The sequence below is a fragment of the Anomaloglossus baeobatrachus genome, unplaced genomic scaffold (assembly GCF_048569485.1).
Source record: "Anomaloglossus baeobatrachus isolate aAnoBae1 unplaced genomic scaffold, aAnoBae1.hap1 Scaffold_133, whole genome shotgun sequence".
Taxonomy (NCBI): domain Eukaryota; kingdom Metazoa; phylum Chordata; class Amphibia; order Anura; family Aromobatidae; genus Anomaloglossus; species Anomaloglossus baeobatrachus.
The window spans coordinates 513,193-533,998 of record NW_027441903.1 but is presented as its reverse complement, the minus strand read 5'-3'; the positions used below and the strand labels follow the sequence as shown (position 1 = coordinate 533,998).

Below are 20,806 nucleotides of genomic sequence, written 5' to 3'. Positions count from 1 at the left end.
GACCGGAGCACTCATCCCCAGGGACTTGGAACCCTGCGTCTCAGCAAGCTAAGTACCTGAGACGTTTATATATTGGGGGTCCCTGTACTTTATTGGTGTGGGAGAGTGTGCTGAGTGAGTTTTCTGACATTTCCGGAGGGTTCTCTGGCTGTCGCCTGAGAACCGCGCCGATGGTGCCTGCGCGCCGGCCGCACCGCTCAAATTTAGGCCCCGGCTTCACCGGAGGCCTACTTTCGGTTTCACTGCCCTCGCATGTCATTCATGCAGAGGGACAGCGCGGCTCCGCCCAGCGGCCGTTCTGCACAGGGGAGGGACACTCCTCACTGTGTACATGTCTCCTCCCCTGTAAGTCTCTTTGGCCCTCCAGATCCCGCTCTCAGAGTAGGTCCCGCCCCCTCTCTTCGCTCCGGCGCCATTTTCTCAGCGTTTTCTCTGCGATTAGCACTGGTCTGCAGCATCCCTGCTGAGGTGCTTGGGGGTCCGGGCTTCGGGATCTGGAGGGCACACAACACTGCTCCAGCGGTCTGGTAAGCCACAACCTCTGGTTGTGGACCTCTGTATATACTCTCTGGGGGTCATTCTGGCAAGCCCCCACTCCAGCAGCATGTCTCACACGAGGAGCAAGGCTCCAAAGCTGTATTCAGTATGCACTGCATGTAAGCTCCTACTGCCTGAACCGAGCACCTATCCACATTGTGTTGACTGCTCTAACCTGGCGATGCCTCAGCCTGGAATCGCACCCCCAGTGGTCTCTCCGGCTGCTCCGGCTCCTGTGGCTGAACCCCCGGCTTGGGTAGAATCCTTATCTAGGTCTATCTCCCAGTCTTTTGCCGACTCCATGGGACAGCTGTCCAGGACTTTGCTGAACATGCATCAGCCCCCTTCACAGGGTGCCTCTTCTGCTAGGGCTCTCTCAGCGGAGCTCACAGAGGATTCATCATCTGGTCCCAGACCCCGTCCTCCTAAGAAGAGACGCAGGGCTCCCTCTCCTTCCTCATCCCGCGGCTCTGTTTCAGAAGCTGACTCGTGGGACGAGGAGGATGCCTTTACAGGGGGCTCGGAGGCTAACTCCATGTGCCCCATTGATATGTCCGAAGGTGACTCAGATGTTAGTGATTTGATTGCGTCCATTAATTCTGTACTGGACCTCAATCCGCCAGTATCAGAGGAGCAACCCTCTCTGGCAGAAAAGCACCAGTTTACCTCGCCTAAGAGGACAAGGAGTGTGTTCTTTAACCACTCCAGTTTTCAGGCCGCTGTGACCAAGCCTAGGGCCTGTCCTGACAAACGCTTCCCAAAGCGTGGTTCTGATGACCGGTTTCCATTTCCACCTGAGGTGGTCAAGGAGTGGGCTCATTCACCAAAGGTAGACCCCCCGGTGTCTAGACTCTCAGCCCGGACCGTTGTATCAGTGGCTGATGGCACCTCTCTTAAGGAGTCCACTGACCGCCAGGTTGACCTTCTGGCCAAATCTGTATATGAGGCGGCAGGGGCCTCGTTCTCCCCAACTTTTACAGCAGTGTGGGCTCTCAAAGCCATCTCTGCTTCTCTAGAGGAGATGCATTCCCTCGCCAGGGAATCTATGCCCAAAATGGTTACCTTAACTTCCCAAGCTTCAGCTTTTTCATCCTATGCCATGTCTGCCATGCTGGAGGCTTCTCATCGCACTGCGGTGGCTTTGGCTTATTCCCTCGCTATCCGCAGGATCTTGTGGCTTCGAGAGTAGAAGGCAGATGCTTCTTCAAAGAAGTACCTTGCTGGACTCCCTTTTGCTGGGTCCAGGCTGTTCGGTGAACAGCTGGATGAAATTATTAAGGAAGCTACTGGCGGGAAGAGTACTTCCATGCCACAAACCAAAACCAGGAAAGCTGTCCAGGGTAGGAATCAGTCGAGGTTTCGTTCCTTTCGTTCCTCCAACTGGTCGTCCTCTAAGCCCTCGGCCTCGTCCACTAACTCAGCCAAGGACCAAAAATCCAACTGGCACACAAAGGCGCGTCCGCAGAAGACCGCAGGAGCTGCTGCCACTAAGGCAGCCTCCTCTTGACTATCTGTCCGCGCCAGTAACGTCCTTAGTCGGTGGCAGGCTCTCCCACTTTGGCGACGCGTGGTTTCAACACGTCTCCGATCAGTGGGTGCGGGATATCATCTCCCACGGCTACAGGATAGAATTCTCTTCCAACCCGCCAGACAGATTTTTTCTGTCAACTCCCCCCTGCTCCAAGGCCGCCGCCTTCTCTCAGGCCGTGGCATCCTTGCAGGCCAACGGAGTAATTGTACCGGTTCCCGCCCGGGAACGGTTCAGAGGTTTCTACTCAAATCACTTCCTAGTCCCCAAAAAGGACGGTTCCATCCGGCCCATCTTGGATCTCAAGCTTCTCAACAAGCATGTTCAGGTGCGGCATTTTCGCATGGAGTCTCTGCGGTCAATCATTGCCTCAATGACCCAAGGGGATTTCCTGGCATCCATCGACATCAGAGATGCCTATCTCCATGTGCCAATTGCAGTTTCACACCAGCGTTGGCTACGTTTTGCAATTGGAGAGGAACATTTCCAATTCGTGGCTCTTCCCTTCGGGTTAGCCACGGCCCCTCGGGTATTCACCAAGGTCATGGCAGCAGTGGTTGCGGTTCTGCACCTCCAGGGGTTGGCAGTGATTCCTTACCTGGACGACCTTCTAGTCAAGGCTTCATCCAGCGCAGACTGTCAGCGGAGTGTCTCGCTCACTCTTGCCACTCTAGCCCAATTCGGGTGGCTTGTCAATCTGCCCAAATCCACTCTGACTCCGACCCAGAGGCTCACGTACCTAGGGATGCAGTTCGAGACTCTGCCGGCACTTGTGAAGTTGCCCTTAATCAAACAGCAGTCCCTCCAACTGGCGGTGCGCTCTCTGCTGAGGCCCCGCCGTTATTCCATCAGGCACCTGATGTAGGTGCTGGGTCAGATGGTGGCGTCAATGGAGGCTGTTCCCTTTGCCCAGCTCCATCTGCGTCCACTGCAGCTGGACATTCTCCGCTGTTGGGACAAGCGGCCTTCCTCCTTGCACAGGTTAGTGGCTCTGTCGCCACAGACCAGGAGCTCTCTTCAGTGGTGTCTTCGGCCCCTCTCTCTGTCTCAGGGACGCTCCTTCCTGACCGATCCTCACCACGGATGCCAGTCTATCCGGCTGGGGAGCGGTATGTCTCCACCACCGAGCACAGGGCACTTGGACTCCGTCCGAGTCAGCCCTCTCGATCAATGTGCTGGAAACCAGAGCCGTGCTTCTGGCTCTCCTAGCTTTTCACCACCTATTGGCGGGCAAGCACATCCGAGTCCAGTCAGACAACGCGACAGCGGTTGCCTACATCAATGACCAAGGCGGGACACGCAGCCGCCTGGCAATGTTGGAGGTACAACGCATCCTTCAATGGACGGAGGACTCCAAGTCCACCATATCCGCAGTCCACATCCCAGGCGTGGAAAACTGGGAGGCAGATTATCTCAGCCGTCAAACCGTGGACAGTGGGGAGTGGTCCCTGCATCCGGCAGTGTTTCAGTCAATCTGCCGCAAGTGGGGCACTCCGGAAGTGGACCTAATGGCATCCCGTCACAACAACAAGGTTCCGGTTTACGTGGCTCGCTCCCACGATCCTCAGGCATTCGCCGCGGACGCTCTGGTTCAGGACTGGTCCCAGTTTCGTCTGTCCTACGTGTTTCCCCCTCTAGCTCTCTTGCCCAGAGTTCTGCGCAAGATCAGAATGGAGGGCCGTCGAGTCATCCTCATTGCTCTGGACTGGCCCAGGCGAGCTTGGTATCCAGACCTGCTCCATCTGTCCGTAGAGGTGCCGTGGCATCTTCCGGACCGTCCAGACCTTCTCTCACAAGGTCCGTTTTTCCGCCAGAATTCTGCGGCTCTCAGATTGACGGCGTGGCTCTTGAGTCCTGGATCTTGACGGCTTCTGGTATCCCCCCTGAAGTCATCTCCACTATGACTCGGGCCCGTAAGTCTTCCTCTGCCAAGATCTATCAGAGGACTTGGAAAATTTTCCTGTCCTGGTGTCGCTCTTCCGGCCATCCTCCTTGGCCTTTTTCCTTGCCGACCCTTCTGTCCTTTCTACAGTCCGGTCTGCAGCTTGGACTGTCCCTCAACTCTCTCAAGGGACAAGTCTCTGCTCTGTCAGTGCTGTTCCAGCGGCGTATCGCCCGACTGGCTCGGGTCCGCACCTTCTTGCAGGGCGCGTCTCACATCATTCCACCTTACCGGCGGCCCTTGGATCCCTGGGACCTCAATTTGGTTCTCACGGTTTTGCAGAAACCCCTCTTTGAGCCTCTTAGGGAGATTTCTTTGTCTCGTCTTTCACAGAAAGTGGTCTTTCTAGTGGCCATAACTTCCCTCAGGAGAGTCTCTGATTTGGCTGCTCTCTCTTCGGAGTCACCTTTTTTGGTTTTTCATCAAGACAAGGTGGTTCTCCGTCCGACTCCGGACTTTCTTCCTAAGGTGGTCTATCCTTTCCACCTTAACCAGGACATTACCCTACCTTCCTTTTGTCCGGCTCCTGTTCATCGCTTTGAAAAAGCGTTGCATACTCTGGATCTGGTGCGTGATCTCCGGATCTGTGTCTCGCACCGCTGCTCTTAGGCGGTGCACCTCTTTTTGTGCTAACCACAGGTCGGCGTAAGGGCCTCTCTGCTTCTAAGCCGACCTTAGCCCGTTGGATTAGGTCGACCATTTCAGTGTTCTCAGGTGCCTCCCCCGCCGGGGATCAAGGCACACTCGACCAGAGCTGTCGGTGCCTCTTGGGCTCTCAGGCACCAGGCTACGGCTCAGCAAGTCTGTCAGGCTGCCACTTGGACTAGCCTGCATACCTTTTCAAAGCACTACCAAGTGCATGCTCATGCTTCGGCAGATGCGAGCTTGGGCAGACGCATCCTTCAGGCGGCTGTCGCCCATTTGTGAAGTTAGGCTCCGCCTACTTCTCAGTTTTTCTGTTTATTCCCACCCATGGACTGCTTTGAGACGTCCCATTGTCTGGGTCTCCCATAGGAACGATAAAGAAAAAGAGAATTTTGTTTACTTACCGTAAATTCTTTTTCTTATAGTTCCGTATTGGGAGACCCAGCACCCTCCCTGTTGCCTGTTGGCAGTTTTTTTGTTCCGCGTGTTTTCACCGGCTGTTGTCGTGGACAGAGTCTCCGGTTGTTCCGGTTCTGGCTCTGTTTTTACTTGCGGGTGGCTATTCTCCTTCAGCTTTTGCACTAAACTGGCTAGATCTGGTTCTCCAGGGGGTGTATAAGCTCAGAGGGAGGAGCTACACTTTTGAGTGTAGTACTTTGTGTGTCCTCCGGAGGCAGAAGCTATACACCCAATGTCTGGGTCTCCCAATACGGAACTATAAGAAAAAGAATTTACGGTAAGTAAACAAAATTCTCTTTTTTCAGACATCCAATTCGAGTTCTGTCCGACAACGCAACGACGGTGGTCTACATGAACCACCAAGGAGGAACCCGAAGCCGAGCAGCAATAGAGGAGGTGTCTCATTCTCAGCTGGGCTGAGCAGCACGTCCCAGCGATTTCAGCTGTCTACATTCCAGGAGTGGACAATAGGGCCGCCGACTTTCTCAGCCGAGAGGGTCTCACTGCGGGAGAATGGTCCCTCAATCCCACTATCTTCGAGCAAATTTGCCTCAGGTGGGGGACCCCCGATGTGGACCACTTGGCCTCCAGGTGGAACCACAAGGTTTCCCGGTTTTTTTCCAGGGCAAGAGATCCACTGGCGGTTGCAACAGATGCCCTAGCGATCCCTTGGTCACAATCTCCCTTCCGTATCTTTCCCCCGCTTCCGCTCATCCCCAGACTAATCAAGAAGATCAAGTCAGAAGGAGTTCCGGTAATTCCCGTGGCCTCGGATTGGCCCCGTCGTCCTTGGTATTCAGAACTTGTGAACCTTCTCGCTGACGTCCCGTGGAGACTTCCAGACATTTAGGACCTTCTCGCTCAAGGACCAATCTTCCACCAGAGTTCAGTCGCTCAATTTAACGGCATGGCTGTTGAAGCCGCACTACTAACTTCCTCGGGACACTCTGACCGAGTTGTCCAAGCAATGATCAGAGCACAGAAACTCTCTTCCTCCCGCATCTACCACCGTACGTGGAAGTCCTATTTCCGCTGGTGCAAATCTAATCAGATTGCGACCATGACCTTCTCCTTACCTGTTCTGCTGTCTTTTCTGTAGTCCGGTCTTGATGCGGGTCTGACTCTCAGCTCCCTCAAGGGTCAAGTGTCAGCGCTTTCCATCCTCTTCCAGAAGAAGGTGGCCTTTCACTCACAGGTTCGCACTTTCCTTTTAGGGGGCCGCCCATTCTGTTCCCCCCCTAGCAGCCTCCAGTAAAGCCTTGGGACCTTACCTTGGTCCTGTCTGTTCTCCATCATTCCCCCTTTGAACCCCTACAAGAGGTGTCTCTATCTTTCCTCTCCTGGAAGGTCGCCTTCTTAGTAGCCATCACGTCAATCGTGTATCTGAACTTACGGCACCTTCCTGCCATTCTCCCTATCTCATCTTCCACCAGGATAACGTAGATGTTGGGCCAGTCCTGTCCTTTCTTCCTAAGGTGGTCTCCTCTTTCCACCTCAATGAAGACATTGTCCTTCCCTCTTTCTGCCCGAACCCTTGTCACCCTCGTGAGATTCTTCTCCACAAGCTGGACTTGGTTAGGGCCCTCCGCCTGTATATTTCCAGGACGTCTCACTTCAGAAACTCAGATTCTCTGTTCGTGCTTTCATCTGGTCCACGCAGAAGTCTTTCCCCTTCCAAGTCCTCCATTGCTTGATGGATCCGCTCTGTCGTCTTGGAAGTCTACCGGGTAACGGGCAGAGCACGCCCACTCAGGATTACGGCCCATTCTACCAGGGTGGTGGGGGCCTCCTGGGCGGTCTGCCACCAGGCCCCAGCGTTGCAGCTTTGCAAGGCAGCAACCTGGTCTTCACTTCACACCTTCACTAAGTTCTACAGGGTTCACACCTACGCCTACTCAGATGTGAGCCTCAGTAGACTGGTTCTGCAGGCTGCAGTGGCCCGAGGTCAGCCCTGAGAGTGATAATATACCCACCCATGGGACTGCTTTAGGACGTCCCATGGTCTCCTGTGTCTCCCAATGAAGCGATAAATAAAAATAGATTTTGGGTAATCACCGTAAAATCTTTCTTGGAGCCTTCATTGGGGGGACACAGCACCCGCCCTTGTGTTGGTTACGTGTTACTGTTGACGGTTGATTCTACTGTTGACTTTCTGTAAAATTGTTCGTTATTTCCTATTATTATTTTCTCCCACTGCTTTCTCACTAACTAAGGTACAATTGCCAGTTGGTGGGTGTATACTGCATAGGAGGAGTTAACCATTTTTTGCATAGTGTGACCTCCTAGTGGCAGCAGCATACAACCCATGGTCATCTGTGTCCCCCAATGAAGGCTCCAAGAAAGAGATTTTCCGATGAGTACCCAAAATCTACTTTTTTGCCTAGTGTCACCTCCTAGTGGCAGCAGCATATACTCTATGGTTTCCTGTGTCCTCAAATCAAGACTCGGAGAAAGAGATTTTACGATGAGTACCCAGAAATCTTTTTGGAGACATGTTGATTTATATGCACTAGTCACTTTATTGTTTGATCATGTGTATATCATGTACTGTATGCCCATTTCAAGTCCCTCCCTCTGTTATATGTTTTATAGCACCCAATTTTTGTGTATTCACCAGAGCCCCCCCCCCCCTTATTTTGATAATAAAAATATTTGCACATTGTACTCCCTTTCCTCCTGTTTTTCATACAATTACAAATGTAATATAGTTCTCCTGATATATAGCCATGTTTCTTACCTCATGTGCAGGGCATTGCAGCTTAGGTATTCATGGCAACTTACTAATTGTCACTACATGAGTGGGTGTAACCATGGATGCCGAAGCTGCAATGCCCTGCACATGAGGTAAGAGAAACACCACTTGTTAGAGAACAATACCCATACCACACCAATAACTATATGAAAACCACTAATAATATTGTATAGCAATCATAAGATTATAATAATCAGTGTGGGGGTATATTGGACCAATAGGACCATTCGGATTTAAATATATGTGTATATGTGTGTGTGTGTATATATATATATATATATATTTGCCTTATTCTGTCTGTCTGTCTGTCATGCTCCAAAATTGTGTCACGGTGACATTGTGTCACGGTGACGGTGTCATTACGGTGACACAAAGCTGATTGGCCGCTGGGCTCGCCATGGCCCCGCCCCCCCCCACGGATTGGCCGCTCGCCCAGGCTGCGCCCTCACACGGATTGGCCAGCCGCTCGCCCAGGCTCCACCCCCCCCACAGATTGGCCTCTCGCCCCGGCACCCTGCAGGGATTGGCAACTCGGCCACGCCCCGCCCCGCCCCCCTCACGCAATGCACGCTAGCTCTGGCCCCGCAAACCGCCCCCCCCCCCCCCGCGCATTCACCGAACTGACACGGTCACGGAGCTACGAATCCCAGGTGACCCCCCCCCCCACCAACGGGAGCCCACATCAGCGTACGCCGCCGCCGTATGCTGGTGTGGGCTCCCGTGCGAGCGGGGGACGGGATACGTTGGTAACCATGCTCGCATAGTTACCAGCACATCAAGGTCCTGCAGCGGCACACACATAACAGCACACACATCAGATCACACTCACTCTCACACACACCTCACACACACATCAGATCACACTCACTCTCACACACACCTCACACACACATCGCATCCACACACTCACAGCATCCGGAGATATCGCTTGCTTCTCGGCCTCGATACTGTGCTGTTGTGATCTTCCAGGACCTGTCGGAGGATCACATGGCCAGAAGCATGTGGTATCTCCGGATGTTGTGACTGTGAGCGCGTAAGTGCGATATCGTCAGTGTGTGTGAGTGGATGCGATCGGGTGTGTGTGAGTGGATGCGATCGGGTGTGTGTGAGTGGATGCGATCGGGTGTGTGTGAGTGTATGCGATCGGGTGTGTGTGAGTGGATGCGATCGGGTGTGTGTGAGTGGATGCGATTGGTCGGGTGTGTGTGAGTGGATGCGATCGGTCGGGTGTGTGAGTGTCGGCAGAGGAGCACGGCGTGCTGGAGGAGGCACGGAGCAGAGAGGCTGATCTTGGGGAAGGCTGGGAAGGGGACGCTGATGCTGGGGGAGACTGGGAGGGGAAGGCTGATGCTGAGGGAGGCTGAGAGGGGGAGGCTGGGAGGAAGGAGGCTGGGAGGAGAGAGGCTGATCCTGGGGAAGGCTGGGAAGGGGAGGCTGATGCTGAGGAAGGCTGGAAAGGGAGGCTGATGCTGAGGAAGGCTGGAAGGAGAGAGGCTGATGCTGGGGGAGGCTGGAAGGAGAGAGGCTGAGGCTGGGAGTAAAGAGGATGATGCTGGGGAAGGCTGATGATGAGGGAGGCTGGGAGGGGGAGGCTGATGCTGAGGGAGGCTGGGAGGGGAAAGCTGATGCTGGGGAAGGCTGGGAGGAGAGAGGCTGATCCTGGGGAAGGCTGGGAGAGGGAGGTTGATGCTGAGGGAAGCTGGAAGGAGAGAGGCTGATGCTGGGGGAGGCTGGAAGGAGAGAGGCTGATGCTGGGGGAGGCTGGGATGAGAGAGGCTGGGAGGAGAGAGGCTGATGCTGGGGACAGAGAGGAGAGGCTGATGCTGGGAGGAGAGAGGCTGATGCTGGGAGGAGAGAGGCTGATGCTGAGGGAGGCTGGGAGAGGGAGGCTGATGCTGGGGGAGGCTGGGACGAGGGAGGCTGGGAGGAGAGAGGCTGATGCTGGGGGAGGCTGATGCTGGGGGAGGCTGGAAGGAGAGAGGCTGATGCTGGTGGAGGCTGATGCTTGGGGAGCCTGATGCTGGGGGAGACTGGCAGGGGAAGGCTGATGCTGAGGGAGGCTGGAAGGAGAGAGGCTGATCCTGGGGAAGGCTGGGAAGGGGAGGCTGATGCTGAGGGAGGCTGGAAGGAGAGAGGCTGATGCTGGGGGAGGCTGGAAGGAGAGAGGCTGATGCTGGGGAAGGCTGATGCTGAGGGAGGCTGGGAGGGGAAAGCTGATGCTGGGGAAGGCTGGGAGGACGGAGGCTGGGAGGAGAGAGGCTGATCCTGGGGAAGACTGGGAGAGGGAGGCTGATGCTGGGGGAGGCTGGAAGGAGAGAGGCTGATGCTGGGGGAGGCTGGAAGGAGAGAGGCTGATCCTGGGGAAGGCTGGGAGAGGGAGGCTGATGCTGAGGGAGGCTGGGAGGAGGGAGGCTGGGAGAGGTAGGCTGAGAGAAGAGAGGCTGATGCTGGGGGAGGCTGATGCTGGGGGAGGCTGGGAGAGGGAGGCTGATGCTGGGGGAGGGTGGGAGGAGGGAGGCTGGGAGGAGAGAGGCTGATGCTGGGGAAGGCTGGGAGGAGAGAGGCTGATGCTGGGAGGAGAGAGGCTGATGCTGGGAGGAGAGAGGCTGATGCTGGGAGGAGAGAGGCTGATGCTAGGATGAGAGAGGCTGATGCTGGGAGGAGAGAGGCTGATGCTGGGAGGAGAGAGGCTGATGCTGGGAGGAGAGAGGCTGATGCTGGGAGGAGAGAGGCTGATGCTGGGAGGAGAGAGGCTGATGCTGGGAGGAGAGAGGCTGATGCTGGGGGCAGAGAGGCTGATGCTGGTGCAGCATGGGGGATGGAGCACGATGGGGGGGTGCGCAGCATCGGGGATGGAGCACGATAGGGAGTTCGCAGCATGGGGGATGGAGCACGTTTGGGAGTGCGCAGCATGGCGGGTGGAGCACGTTTGGGAGTGCGCAGCATGGGAGATGGAGCACGATGGAGGGTGCGCAGCATAGGGGATGGAGCACGATGGGGAGTGCGCTGCATGGGGGATGGAGCACGTTTGGGAGTGCGCAGCATGGGAGATGGAGCACGATAGGGGGTGCGCAGCATAGGGGATGGAGCACGATGGGGAGTGCGCTGCATGGTGGATAGAGCACGATGAGGAGTGCGCTGCATGGGGGATGGAGCACGTTTGGGAGTGCGCACCTCCCCCCAACACACACACACACACACGCGCGCACTGCACAACACACCACACACCACACACCACACACACACACTGTAAACCACAAACAACTGCCCTACACAGACACCCACACACACAGACAACGCTGCACACACACAACACCCAACACACAAACACCGCGGCACACACAAATATACGCACATACCGCACAACACACACATTGCACAAAACATACCTCCCCCCAAAACACACCACACACACACAAACCGCGCAACACACACACAACGCTACAGACACACAGCGCTCCACAAACAACGCAACACACAAACAACACCGCTCTCACCCCCCATCACACCCAGACAACACCCAGAACATGTACAGCCCCTACACAAACACTTGGTAACTACACACAACAACATCTATATATATATATATATATATATATATATATATATATATAACAAAAATCATACATGAACTACACAATACGTAAATTCTAGAATACCCGATGCGTAGAATCGGGCCACCTTCTAGTATAATATATAATCACCAAAAAAGGAAACCGAACAAAGTGTCATAAAAACACAGTCTTTATTAATATTCATTTAAAAACAAACATTTTATGCATATACTTTTTAAAAAACACAACCATTAGCTGGAAGAAAAGGGCGTCACGAAGATAAATGTATGTTTAAACATACAAAGATATGGGTAAAGTGCAAGGGTTAAGGAAGGTTGTTTAAATGTAATTGTATGTAAGAACATCAAGCACTAGAGGAAGTGTGGCCAGAGGTCAAGCCACAAAAAGTCCAGCGCCTGTTGCCACCAAAGCAGCCATTATAACCAGAGTAGTTTACCCAGACGTCAGATTACAAGTGAAATTCATAGAGGGAACCAGTTCTATATAACGACAAAACAGTCAAAGTGTCAGAATCGACACAGAGATACACATGGTTGTGAAATATTTACCAGGTAGTTAGTGGAGTACTGTTTCCTAAGTTTAACGTGACGCCCACACCCCCACACATGAGGTAAGAGACATAGCTATAGTAGGCGAACTATATTACATTTCTAATTGAAGGTATCTGCTAATGTTGTTATTTTTATTACATCTACATATTGGGATAGGATCTTGAAGATGGGAATTTATGATTTTTAAATGCATGAATTTTTAGCTAAAAAGCATTTGAAGTTCATCACTCCCACTAAACCTGGCAGATAGGATTTCAATGCTATTTACCTGCTGATTACCACTCTATGCACTGGTGTAAATTGTATTTTTGTAAGAAATAAGTTCCCTTTAATGTTGCTGAATTGAGAACTGTCACAGTACAATACTGTCTAGATAGGATCAACCTTTCTTGAGATTTTAATCTTACATTTCTATATGTTTCTTAGGTGTACAAGTCGCAAGTTTTCTTTACTCACAAACCATGAACAATAGCAATGTGTTCGGTGGACAACAAACCACAAACCCCAATACACAAAATCAGAATGCAGCTATGTTTGGGCAGACAACATTATTTGGCCAAAATGCAACTGTACAGCCTGCCCCTACATTTGGACAGTCCACTAATCAGTCAGCACCTGCATTTGGGCAGGGCACGTCTGCACAGTTTACACCAATATTTGGGCAGAGCACCCCTAGTCAGTCACCACCAGTGTTTGGACAGACAACATTTGGCCAGGTTTCTTCTGCTCCATCTGCTCCAGCCTTTGGACAGGTTACAACAGGACAGTCTGGCTTTACCTTTGGACAGACTGCAAATAATCAGGCTTCTACTACTTTTGCACAACTGTCTTTGGGACAAACTGATCCTGCTTTTGGGCTGGCAACTACCGGACAGTCCTCTTCCCTCTTTGGACATACAACCAATACTCAAACACTACCTGCATTTGGGCAGACTTCTACAGGAACACCCAGACCTTCATTTGTTGAAGAGCCAAGAAGAGAGGAGGGACAAAAAGGAATAAAAAGAAAACCGGAGTATGATCGTTCACCACGTAGAAATGATGTCGCCATCTCAGGTGAAGCTTCTTCAGATCCCCATAGCGAACATCCACCTGTTAAGAGGGCTGGTCGATTGAACCGGGATTTAAAAGGAGGAGCAAACATCTATGTCAGGAGCTTGTTTGATGTTGTAAAAAGTCAAATGAAAACTCATCGGGGAAAAGAAATTAAAGGGAACCTGTCAGCAGAAATTTCGACTGAAACCTAACAGATTCCCCCTCTGCAGCTCCTGGGCTGCATTCTAGAAAGGTCCCTGTTATTATAGTGCCCCCTTTCTGACCCAAAAAAAGAGTTTATATCGAGGTACCTTTTTGGCTTCTGAATCTCTAAATGTGTCACGGGGGCGGGCTGCCTGATGGCCGTTATTCTGCCCCCTGTTCCTGTATGCCGCCCCCATCGCCGATTTCTATACTTCTGGACGCCGCCCACTGCTCCAGCCATCCCCGCGCATGCCCAGTGCTCATCTCTCATGGATGAGCACTGTGCCCAGCGTCACCGCTGGTGACGTGCACGCAGGGTTTAGATTATGGGCGGTGCTGTGATGTTAATTACCAAGCAACCGCCCATAATCGCGGGACCGCGCATTCCCCCTCGGCCTGCTTTCTGCGCAAGCGCGCTGAAGCTGAACTCACGTCACCTCCTTCCCATCTTGCCCTGAGGCAGGAAATAGATGGGAGGAGCGCGGAGCAGTGACTACACCGATCAGGAGGAGTTCAGCTGCAGCGCGCTTGCGCAGAAAGAAGCAGGCCGAGGGGGAATGCGCGGTCCCGCGATTATGGGCGGTTGCTTGGTAATTAACATCACAGCACCGCCCATAATCTAAACCCTGCGTGCACGTCACCAGCGGTGACGCTGGGCACAGTGCTCATCCATGAGAGATGAGCACTGGGCATGCGCGGGGATGGCTGGAGCAGTGGGCGGCGTCCAGAAGTATAGAAATCGGCGATGGGGGCGGCATACAGGAACAGGGGGCAGAATAACGGCCATCAGGCAGCCCGCCCCCGTGACACATTTAGAGATTCAGAAGCCAAAAAGGTACCTCGATATAAACTCCTTTTTTTTGGGTCAGAAAGGGGGCACTATAATAACAGGGACCTTTCTAGAATGCAGCCCAGGAGCTGCAGAGGGGGAATCTGTTAGGTTTTAGTCGAAATTTCTGCTGACAGGTCCCCTTTAAAAAATCAGATAACGTTACTCCTCAGGCCAAGGTGACCGATGCCGATTCTCCATCAAAAACTCAACCAATTGTAAGACCAATTTCTGCTCCCAATCAAACTGAGCCCTGTGATGTCACTACCGCAGAGTGGGGAAAGCATCAGAAAGCTGCACCTACGGAGGGTTACTAACTTTGATCTTATTTTTCTCCTAGAGTAAACCTATACACACACCATTTTAGAATGGGAAAACCCTTAGGCTATGTGCCCACACTGCGGAAAATGCGCGGATTTTGCCGCGGATTTCTCGCGGAAAAGCCGCGGATTTTCCAGAAATCTGCAGCATAGCTACTCCCCAGCCATTTCTATGGCATTTGGGAAATGCTGTGCCCACGCTGCGGATTTTTCCGCAGCGGAAATCGTGCGGATTTCCGTGCGGAAAAATCTGCAGCATGTCAATTGTTGCGGATTTCTCCGCAGGGTCCCATATACTTACCTGCCTCACCGGAGTCACTTTCTCCGTCCGGTGTACAGGAGCGCGGTGAATCCAGGTACAGGAAGGAAGAGGTGGGCGGAGCCTGCACAAGCTCCGGTCATGTGACAGCCGGAGCTAGTTCAGGCCCGCCCACCTTCTTCTGCAGACGCTCAGAGAGTGACCCGGCTGTCGGAAAGCGAGGTGCTGCGTGATGGAGGTAAGTATGAACTCCCCTAATCACTGCAGCACTTGTTCTGCATTGAGGATGCAGTGCCGAAGCCATGGTACTGTATCCTCAATGCAGAATGCCCGCACTATATCCGCACGACATTCCGCAGCATGGAAACAGACAAAAGTTGTGGTGCTGTTTCCTGGGAGCACCTGCGGAATGTCCTGCGGATATATCCGCAGGACACTGTCCCCGTGGGCACATAGCCTTATTTGTCTGTGTCCTTATATATCTGTCTCCTTCTTTTGTAAAGTTTTTTTTTTTTTGTTTTTTTTTTTAACAGCTATCCCCTCAAGCTCTGTGGCTAGCAAAGGAGAACGTTCTGCTGGTGCTCAACACACTGTTCCAGTCTCCCCCAGTGAGATGACCACTTTTTTTATTAGGAATTTGCCTAATAAATTTAATAAAAAAAACATCATGGAGGATTTCTTTAAGAAATATGGGAAGATTCTGAATATAAACTGCAAGATAAAGGAAAAAATGGCATCTATCCAATTTAATAACCATGTGAGTAAAAAAAAAATAATAATATGCTTATACCATTGATTGCAGGGTCATTGGTTAAAGAGGTAATTTGGTTTTGTATTGGGAGCTGAGTGAGGTTGGTGACATCACGTCTATACATATCTCCCAGCTTCCAAGCGTTGGTAATGGGTATCGTGCCCCTGTTTTATTCATTTAAATTCTACAGATTCATACCTGTGATTCTTTCACAATTAAGGGATATTGAGGAAAAAAAGTAGTTTAATCTGCGCTCCTGCAGGAAGGGATCCAAGTACACAGATGCAGTTTATGGGCCGTTTATTCGACGCTTTTGAAAGTAATCCAACTTCTTCATCAGGATTTCACCATGTAAGGCTATGTGCACACAGTGCATTTTTCTCGGCGGTTTTGCCCGTTTTTCGAGTGCGTTTTTGTTCAGAACACTGTATGACTTTGCTTCACCAGCAAAGTCTGAGGTTTTTTAGCTGCATTTTTGTGGTGCCCACAAAAACGCAGCACGTCAATTTTGTTTGCGCTTTTCACTGTTTTCCTCCCATTGAATTCAATGAGATGTTTAAAAACGCAATGAAAAACGCAAATATAGCTGCGTTTTAGTGCGTTTCTATGACTAAAAACGCAGCTATAAACGCAAGGGGTGGGTAGTACAGTGACATGTACAGGAAGAGGATTTCTTCTGTTGGTAAACACAGAAGCGTGAATCCTCCCAACACCGCCACCGGAGGTGGAAGGAGCTGCGAAATCAAAAGTGAACGATAGAAAAAAAAAATGGCAGATTCACCTGTCTGCAGACTCCCGACATGTCTGCTCCCAGCTCCTCTCCCGGTACTGCCACCCTTGCTCCGGCTGTGTGCAGACTCCCGGGCACGTCTGATAGCTGCAGGACCTGGCGGTGATCAGCTGATGCGGTCACCTGAGTATAAGTATAAGTCTCGCGGTGAGGCCGGCTTTTTACCACCCGGCCGGCTTTCAAACAAACAGCTGATGCGGTCAGGAGACTTCATCAGCTGATTACCGCCGGGTCCTGCAGCGATCGGACGGGAGTCAGCACAGAGGTGTGTAGTTTTTTGTTTTTTTTTCCTACTGATGCATCAGCTGATTGTTTAAATGGTGTTTATACAATCAGCTGATGTGTGATGTGATTCACATCCTTGAACCTGACACATCATCTGATCGCTTTGCCTTCCAGCAAACTGATCAGATGATATTGGATCTGGATTGGACATCGCGGGACCCTGACCCAGGATTACTGCGGAGGGGGGGGTCTTCTTTATTTCAATAAAGATGGGAGTCCCTAATTGTGTTTGTGTTTTATTTCTAATAAAAATATTTTTCTGTCGTTTTTTTTATCTTTACTAGAAATTCATGGTGGCCATGTCTAATATTGGCGTGACACCATGAATTTACGGCTTAGGGCCAGTTGATAATATACAGCTAGCCCTAACCCCATTATTACCCAGTGAGCAACCCGGCATAAGGGCAGCTGGAAGAGTTGGATACAGTGCCAGAAGATGGCGCTTCTATGAAAGCGCCATTTTCTGGGGCGGCTGCGGACTGCAATTCGCAGCGGGGGTGCCCATAAAACTTGGGCACCCTGTACTGCGGATTCCAATCCCCAGCTGCCTAGTTGTACCTGGCTGGACTCAAAAATTGGGCGAAGCCCACGTCATTTCTTTTTTAAAATTATTTCATGAAATAATTGAAAGAAAAAAAAAAAAAGGCTTCCCTATATTTTTGGTTCCCAGCCAGGTACAAATAGGCAGCTGGGGGTTGGTGGCAGCCCATACCTGCCTGCTGTACTTGGCTAGCATACAAAAATATGGCGAAGCACACGTCATTTTTTTTTAAGGCAAAAAACTCCTTCATACAGTATTGGATGGAGGATGCTGAGCCTTGTAGTTCTGCAGCTGCTGTCTGCTCTCCTGCATACACTAGTGGATGGAGCATGCTGAGCCTTGTAGTTCTGCAGCTGCTGTCTGCTTTCCTGCATACACTAGTGGATGGAGTATGCTGAGCCTTATAGTTCTGCTCCCCCTGCCTCTCCCTCCAGAATGCAGTCCTGGATGGAGCATGCTGAGCCTTGTAGTTCTGCAGCTGCTTTCTGCTCTCCTGCATACACTGGTGGATGGAGTATACTGAGCCTTGTAGTTCTGCTCCTCCTGTCTCTCCCTCCAGCATACAGTCCTGGATGGAGCATGCTGAGCTTTGTTGTTCTGCAGCTGTCTGCTCTCCTGCATACACTAGTGGAGAATGAAGAAGATATTGAAGAAAGAAATTACATCAGACATTTTTTTTTTTCAACAATCTTTAATGGCAATGTTCACTCATAAAAAAAACCCCCATAAAAATGCAGTGAGCAAAAACGCAGCAAAAAATGCACTAAAACGTGGTAAGGCTATGTGCGCACAGTGCGTTTTTTGCGGCGTTTTTGCACGTTTTTGGCCTCAAAACTGCATGACTTTGCTTCCCCAGCAAAGTCTGAGTTTTCAATCTTGCTGTCCGCACACTTTTTTTTTTTTTTTTAAGCTGCGTTTTTGAGCTTAAAAAAAAAATGGACATGTCAATTCTTTCCTGCGTTTTTCTGCGTTTCCCCCCATGCAATGCATTGGAAAAACGCAGAAAAACGCAGAGATCAAAAACGTAGTAAAACGCAGCCAAAAACGCGTTTTTTTGACGCCGGTGCATTTTTGTGCATTTTTAGCGGCCAAAAACGCAGCGTCAAAAAAATGCAGTGTGTGAACTTAGCCTAAAAACACATGCTTTTTTTTTTTTTTTTTTCTGCGTTTTTTTGCCGCGGGTGCATGTTTGTGCGTTTTTTGCGGCAAAAAACGCAGCGTCAAAAAAACGCAGTATGTGAACTTACGTTAACCAAATGGTCCTTGCAACAGCTGCCATACCATCCAGATCTCATCAGTGTTGACAACCTCACAAGGAGAGCAAATCCTGTTTATTCTTCCCTGTCTCCTTAAGGTGGCTTTACACACTGCAACATCGCAAACGACATCGCTGTAACGTCACCGGTTTTGTGACGTAATAGCGACCTCCCCAGCGACATTGCAGTGTGTGAAACACATCAGCGACCTGGCCCCTGCTGTGAAGTTGCTGATCGCTACAAATCGTTCAGGACCATTCTTTGGTCCTTTGTTTCCCGCTGTGCAGCATGATCGCTAGAAAGTCTCAGTGTGTAAAGGGGACTTAAATGTGCAGGCAGCAGGAGCCGGCTTCTGCGGACACTGGTAACCACGGTAAACATCGGGTAACCAAGAAGCCCTGTCCTTGGTTACCCGATATTTACCTTTGTTACCAGCCTCCGCCGCTCTCACTGTCAGTGCCGGCTCCTGCTCTGTGCACATGTAGCTACAGCACACATCGGGCAATTAACCCCATGTGTGCTGTAACTAGGAGAGCAGGCAGCCAGCGCTAAGCAGTGTGCGCTGCTCCCTGCTCTCTGCACGTGTAGCTACAGCACACATCGGGTAATTAACCCCATGTGTACTGTAGCTAGGAGAGCAGGGAGCAGCGCTAAGCAGTGTGCGCGGCTCCTGCTCTGTGCACATGTAGCTGCAGCACACATCGGGTAATTAACCCGATGTCTCCTGTAGCTAGGAGAGCAGGGAGCCAGCGCTAAGCAGTGTGCGCTGCTCTCTGCACGTGTATCTCCGTGCGCTGGTAACCAAGGTAAATATCGGGTTGGTTACCCGATATTTACCTTAGTTACCAAGCGCAGCATCGCTTCAGTGCGTCGCTGCTGACTGGGGGCTGGTCACTGGTTGCTGGTGACAGCTCACTAGCAACCCGTGTAGCGATGCTCCAGTGATCCCTGCCAGGTCAGGTTGCTGGTGGGATCGCTGGAGTGTCTGACTGTGTGACCTCTTACCAGCGATCCCTATCAGGTTGGGATCGCTGAAAGTCTCAGTGTGTAAAGGCCCCTTTAGATAAGACCCTATTGTTTGCTCTGCAGCTTTCCTAGAATCATTCTTTCTTGCAGAATTGTAAGTTTGATTAGGAACTATAGGCCTGATTCAAGAGTAATAGACCAGCGTTGTTCAGCCCGGTCTTGTTGAGGGGCATGCCTCTTCCTGGATCAGGACAGTCAGAGAAGTGGCGCGAACCTTTGTGTACGCCTTTCCCCAAATCCTACCCCACTCCCTGCTAGCGTTAGTTTTGTGGTGTAGCAAACTCCACGGCTTGTTGTCATGCCCCGGCTCTATTCACTTTGTTTCTAGCTGAAGAAAAATAGTGTGAGATGAGAACTCCAAAAGCTGCAAATTTTTTTGCCAAAACATGACAACTTTTTAAAACTTTACACCAGTAGGCATGAAAACTTTGAGAATCGGGCCCTATTAGTACACTTACTAACCAAACCTTAGTGGTTTAGTCCTCTTAGGCAGGTAAAACATATGTATTTGTAAATCTGTATACATAAGGGTATGTTAGCATTTTTTTTTTTTTTAAACCATGTTTTGATCAGATTATCTCAGAAAATTGCCTTAAAAAAAACCCTCCAATCTTCCTATTCTTTTTGATGTAAAAGTGACTTGCTTTTTATAAGTTCAGGCTTTTGTGGGTCTTTTAACTTTTTTCAAAAAAAGTGGGTAAAAGAAGTGAGCAGACCATTCTTCGGGCTTTTTCCGCTAGGAAGACGCTCCAAATGTTACAATAAAAGTCAATAAGAAGGCTTAAAGGGAACCTGTCACCAGTTTTTCGGCCTATAAACTATGGCCACCAACACCGGGCTGTTATATACAGCATTCTAACATGCTGTATATAAGAGCCCAGGCCGCTGTGTAGAACATAAAAAACACTTTAGAATACTCACCTAACAGTCGCGCTACGGTGGATTTGGGTCAGATGGGCGTCTCTGTTGTCTTGTGCCGGCGCCTCCTCTTTCGGCCATCTTCGTCCTCCTTCTGAAGCTTCTGTGCATGACGCATCCTACGTAATACACACTCGCCGGTCCCGCGCAGGCGCACTGCAATACTTTGATCTGCCCTGCTTAGGGCAGATCAAAGTGCGCCTGTGCAGGACCTCAATGCCGGCAAGTGTGGATGACGTATGACGCGTCATGCACCCCGGCGACAGAAGAAGGACAATAAAGATAGCTGAAAGAGGAGGCACCGGACAACGGAGATGCCCATCTGAACCAAATCCACCGCAGCGTGACCATTAGGTGAGTATTATAAAGTGTTTATGTTCTACACAGCGGCCTGCGTTCTTATATGTTAGAATACTGTATATAAGAGCCCGGTGGTGGTGGCCGCAGCTTATAGGCTGAAAAACTGGTGACCGGTTCCCTTTAAAAATGCTTGGAAAATGCCTGGAGATTTTTCTTGTTTTAGCATTTTTTTTTGCAGAAAAAAATGCATGTATTATTGTTTATAAAGTAAAAAAAAACACCCCCTCCAAAACATTTATATAG

General features: G+C 50.9%; 1 protein-coding gene across 1 annotated transcript in view; it reads left to right on the top strand.

Annotated features, from left to right (window-relative positions):
- Positions 1-20,806, top strand: part of LOC142260568 (uncharacterized) — a 59,079-nt gene that overhangs the window by 28,711 nt on the left and 9,562 nt on the right. The window contains exons 2-3 of the mRNA XM_075331995.1: positions 12,416-13,045; positions 15,170-15,393. Of these exons, the coding sequence (XP_075188110.1) occupies positions 12,451-13,045; positions 15,170-15,393 (819 nt within the window). The 5' untranslated portion in view covers positions 12,416-12,450. The remainder of the gene's footprint in view (positions 1-12,415; positions 13,046-15,169; positions 15,394-20,806) is intronic.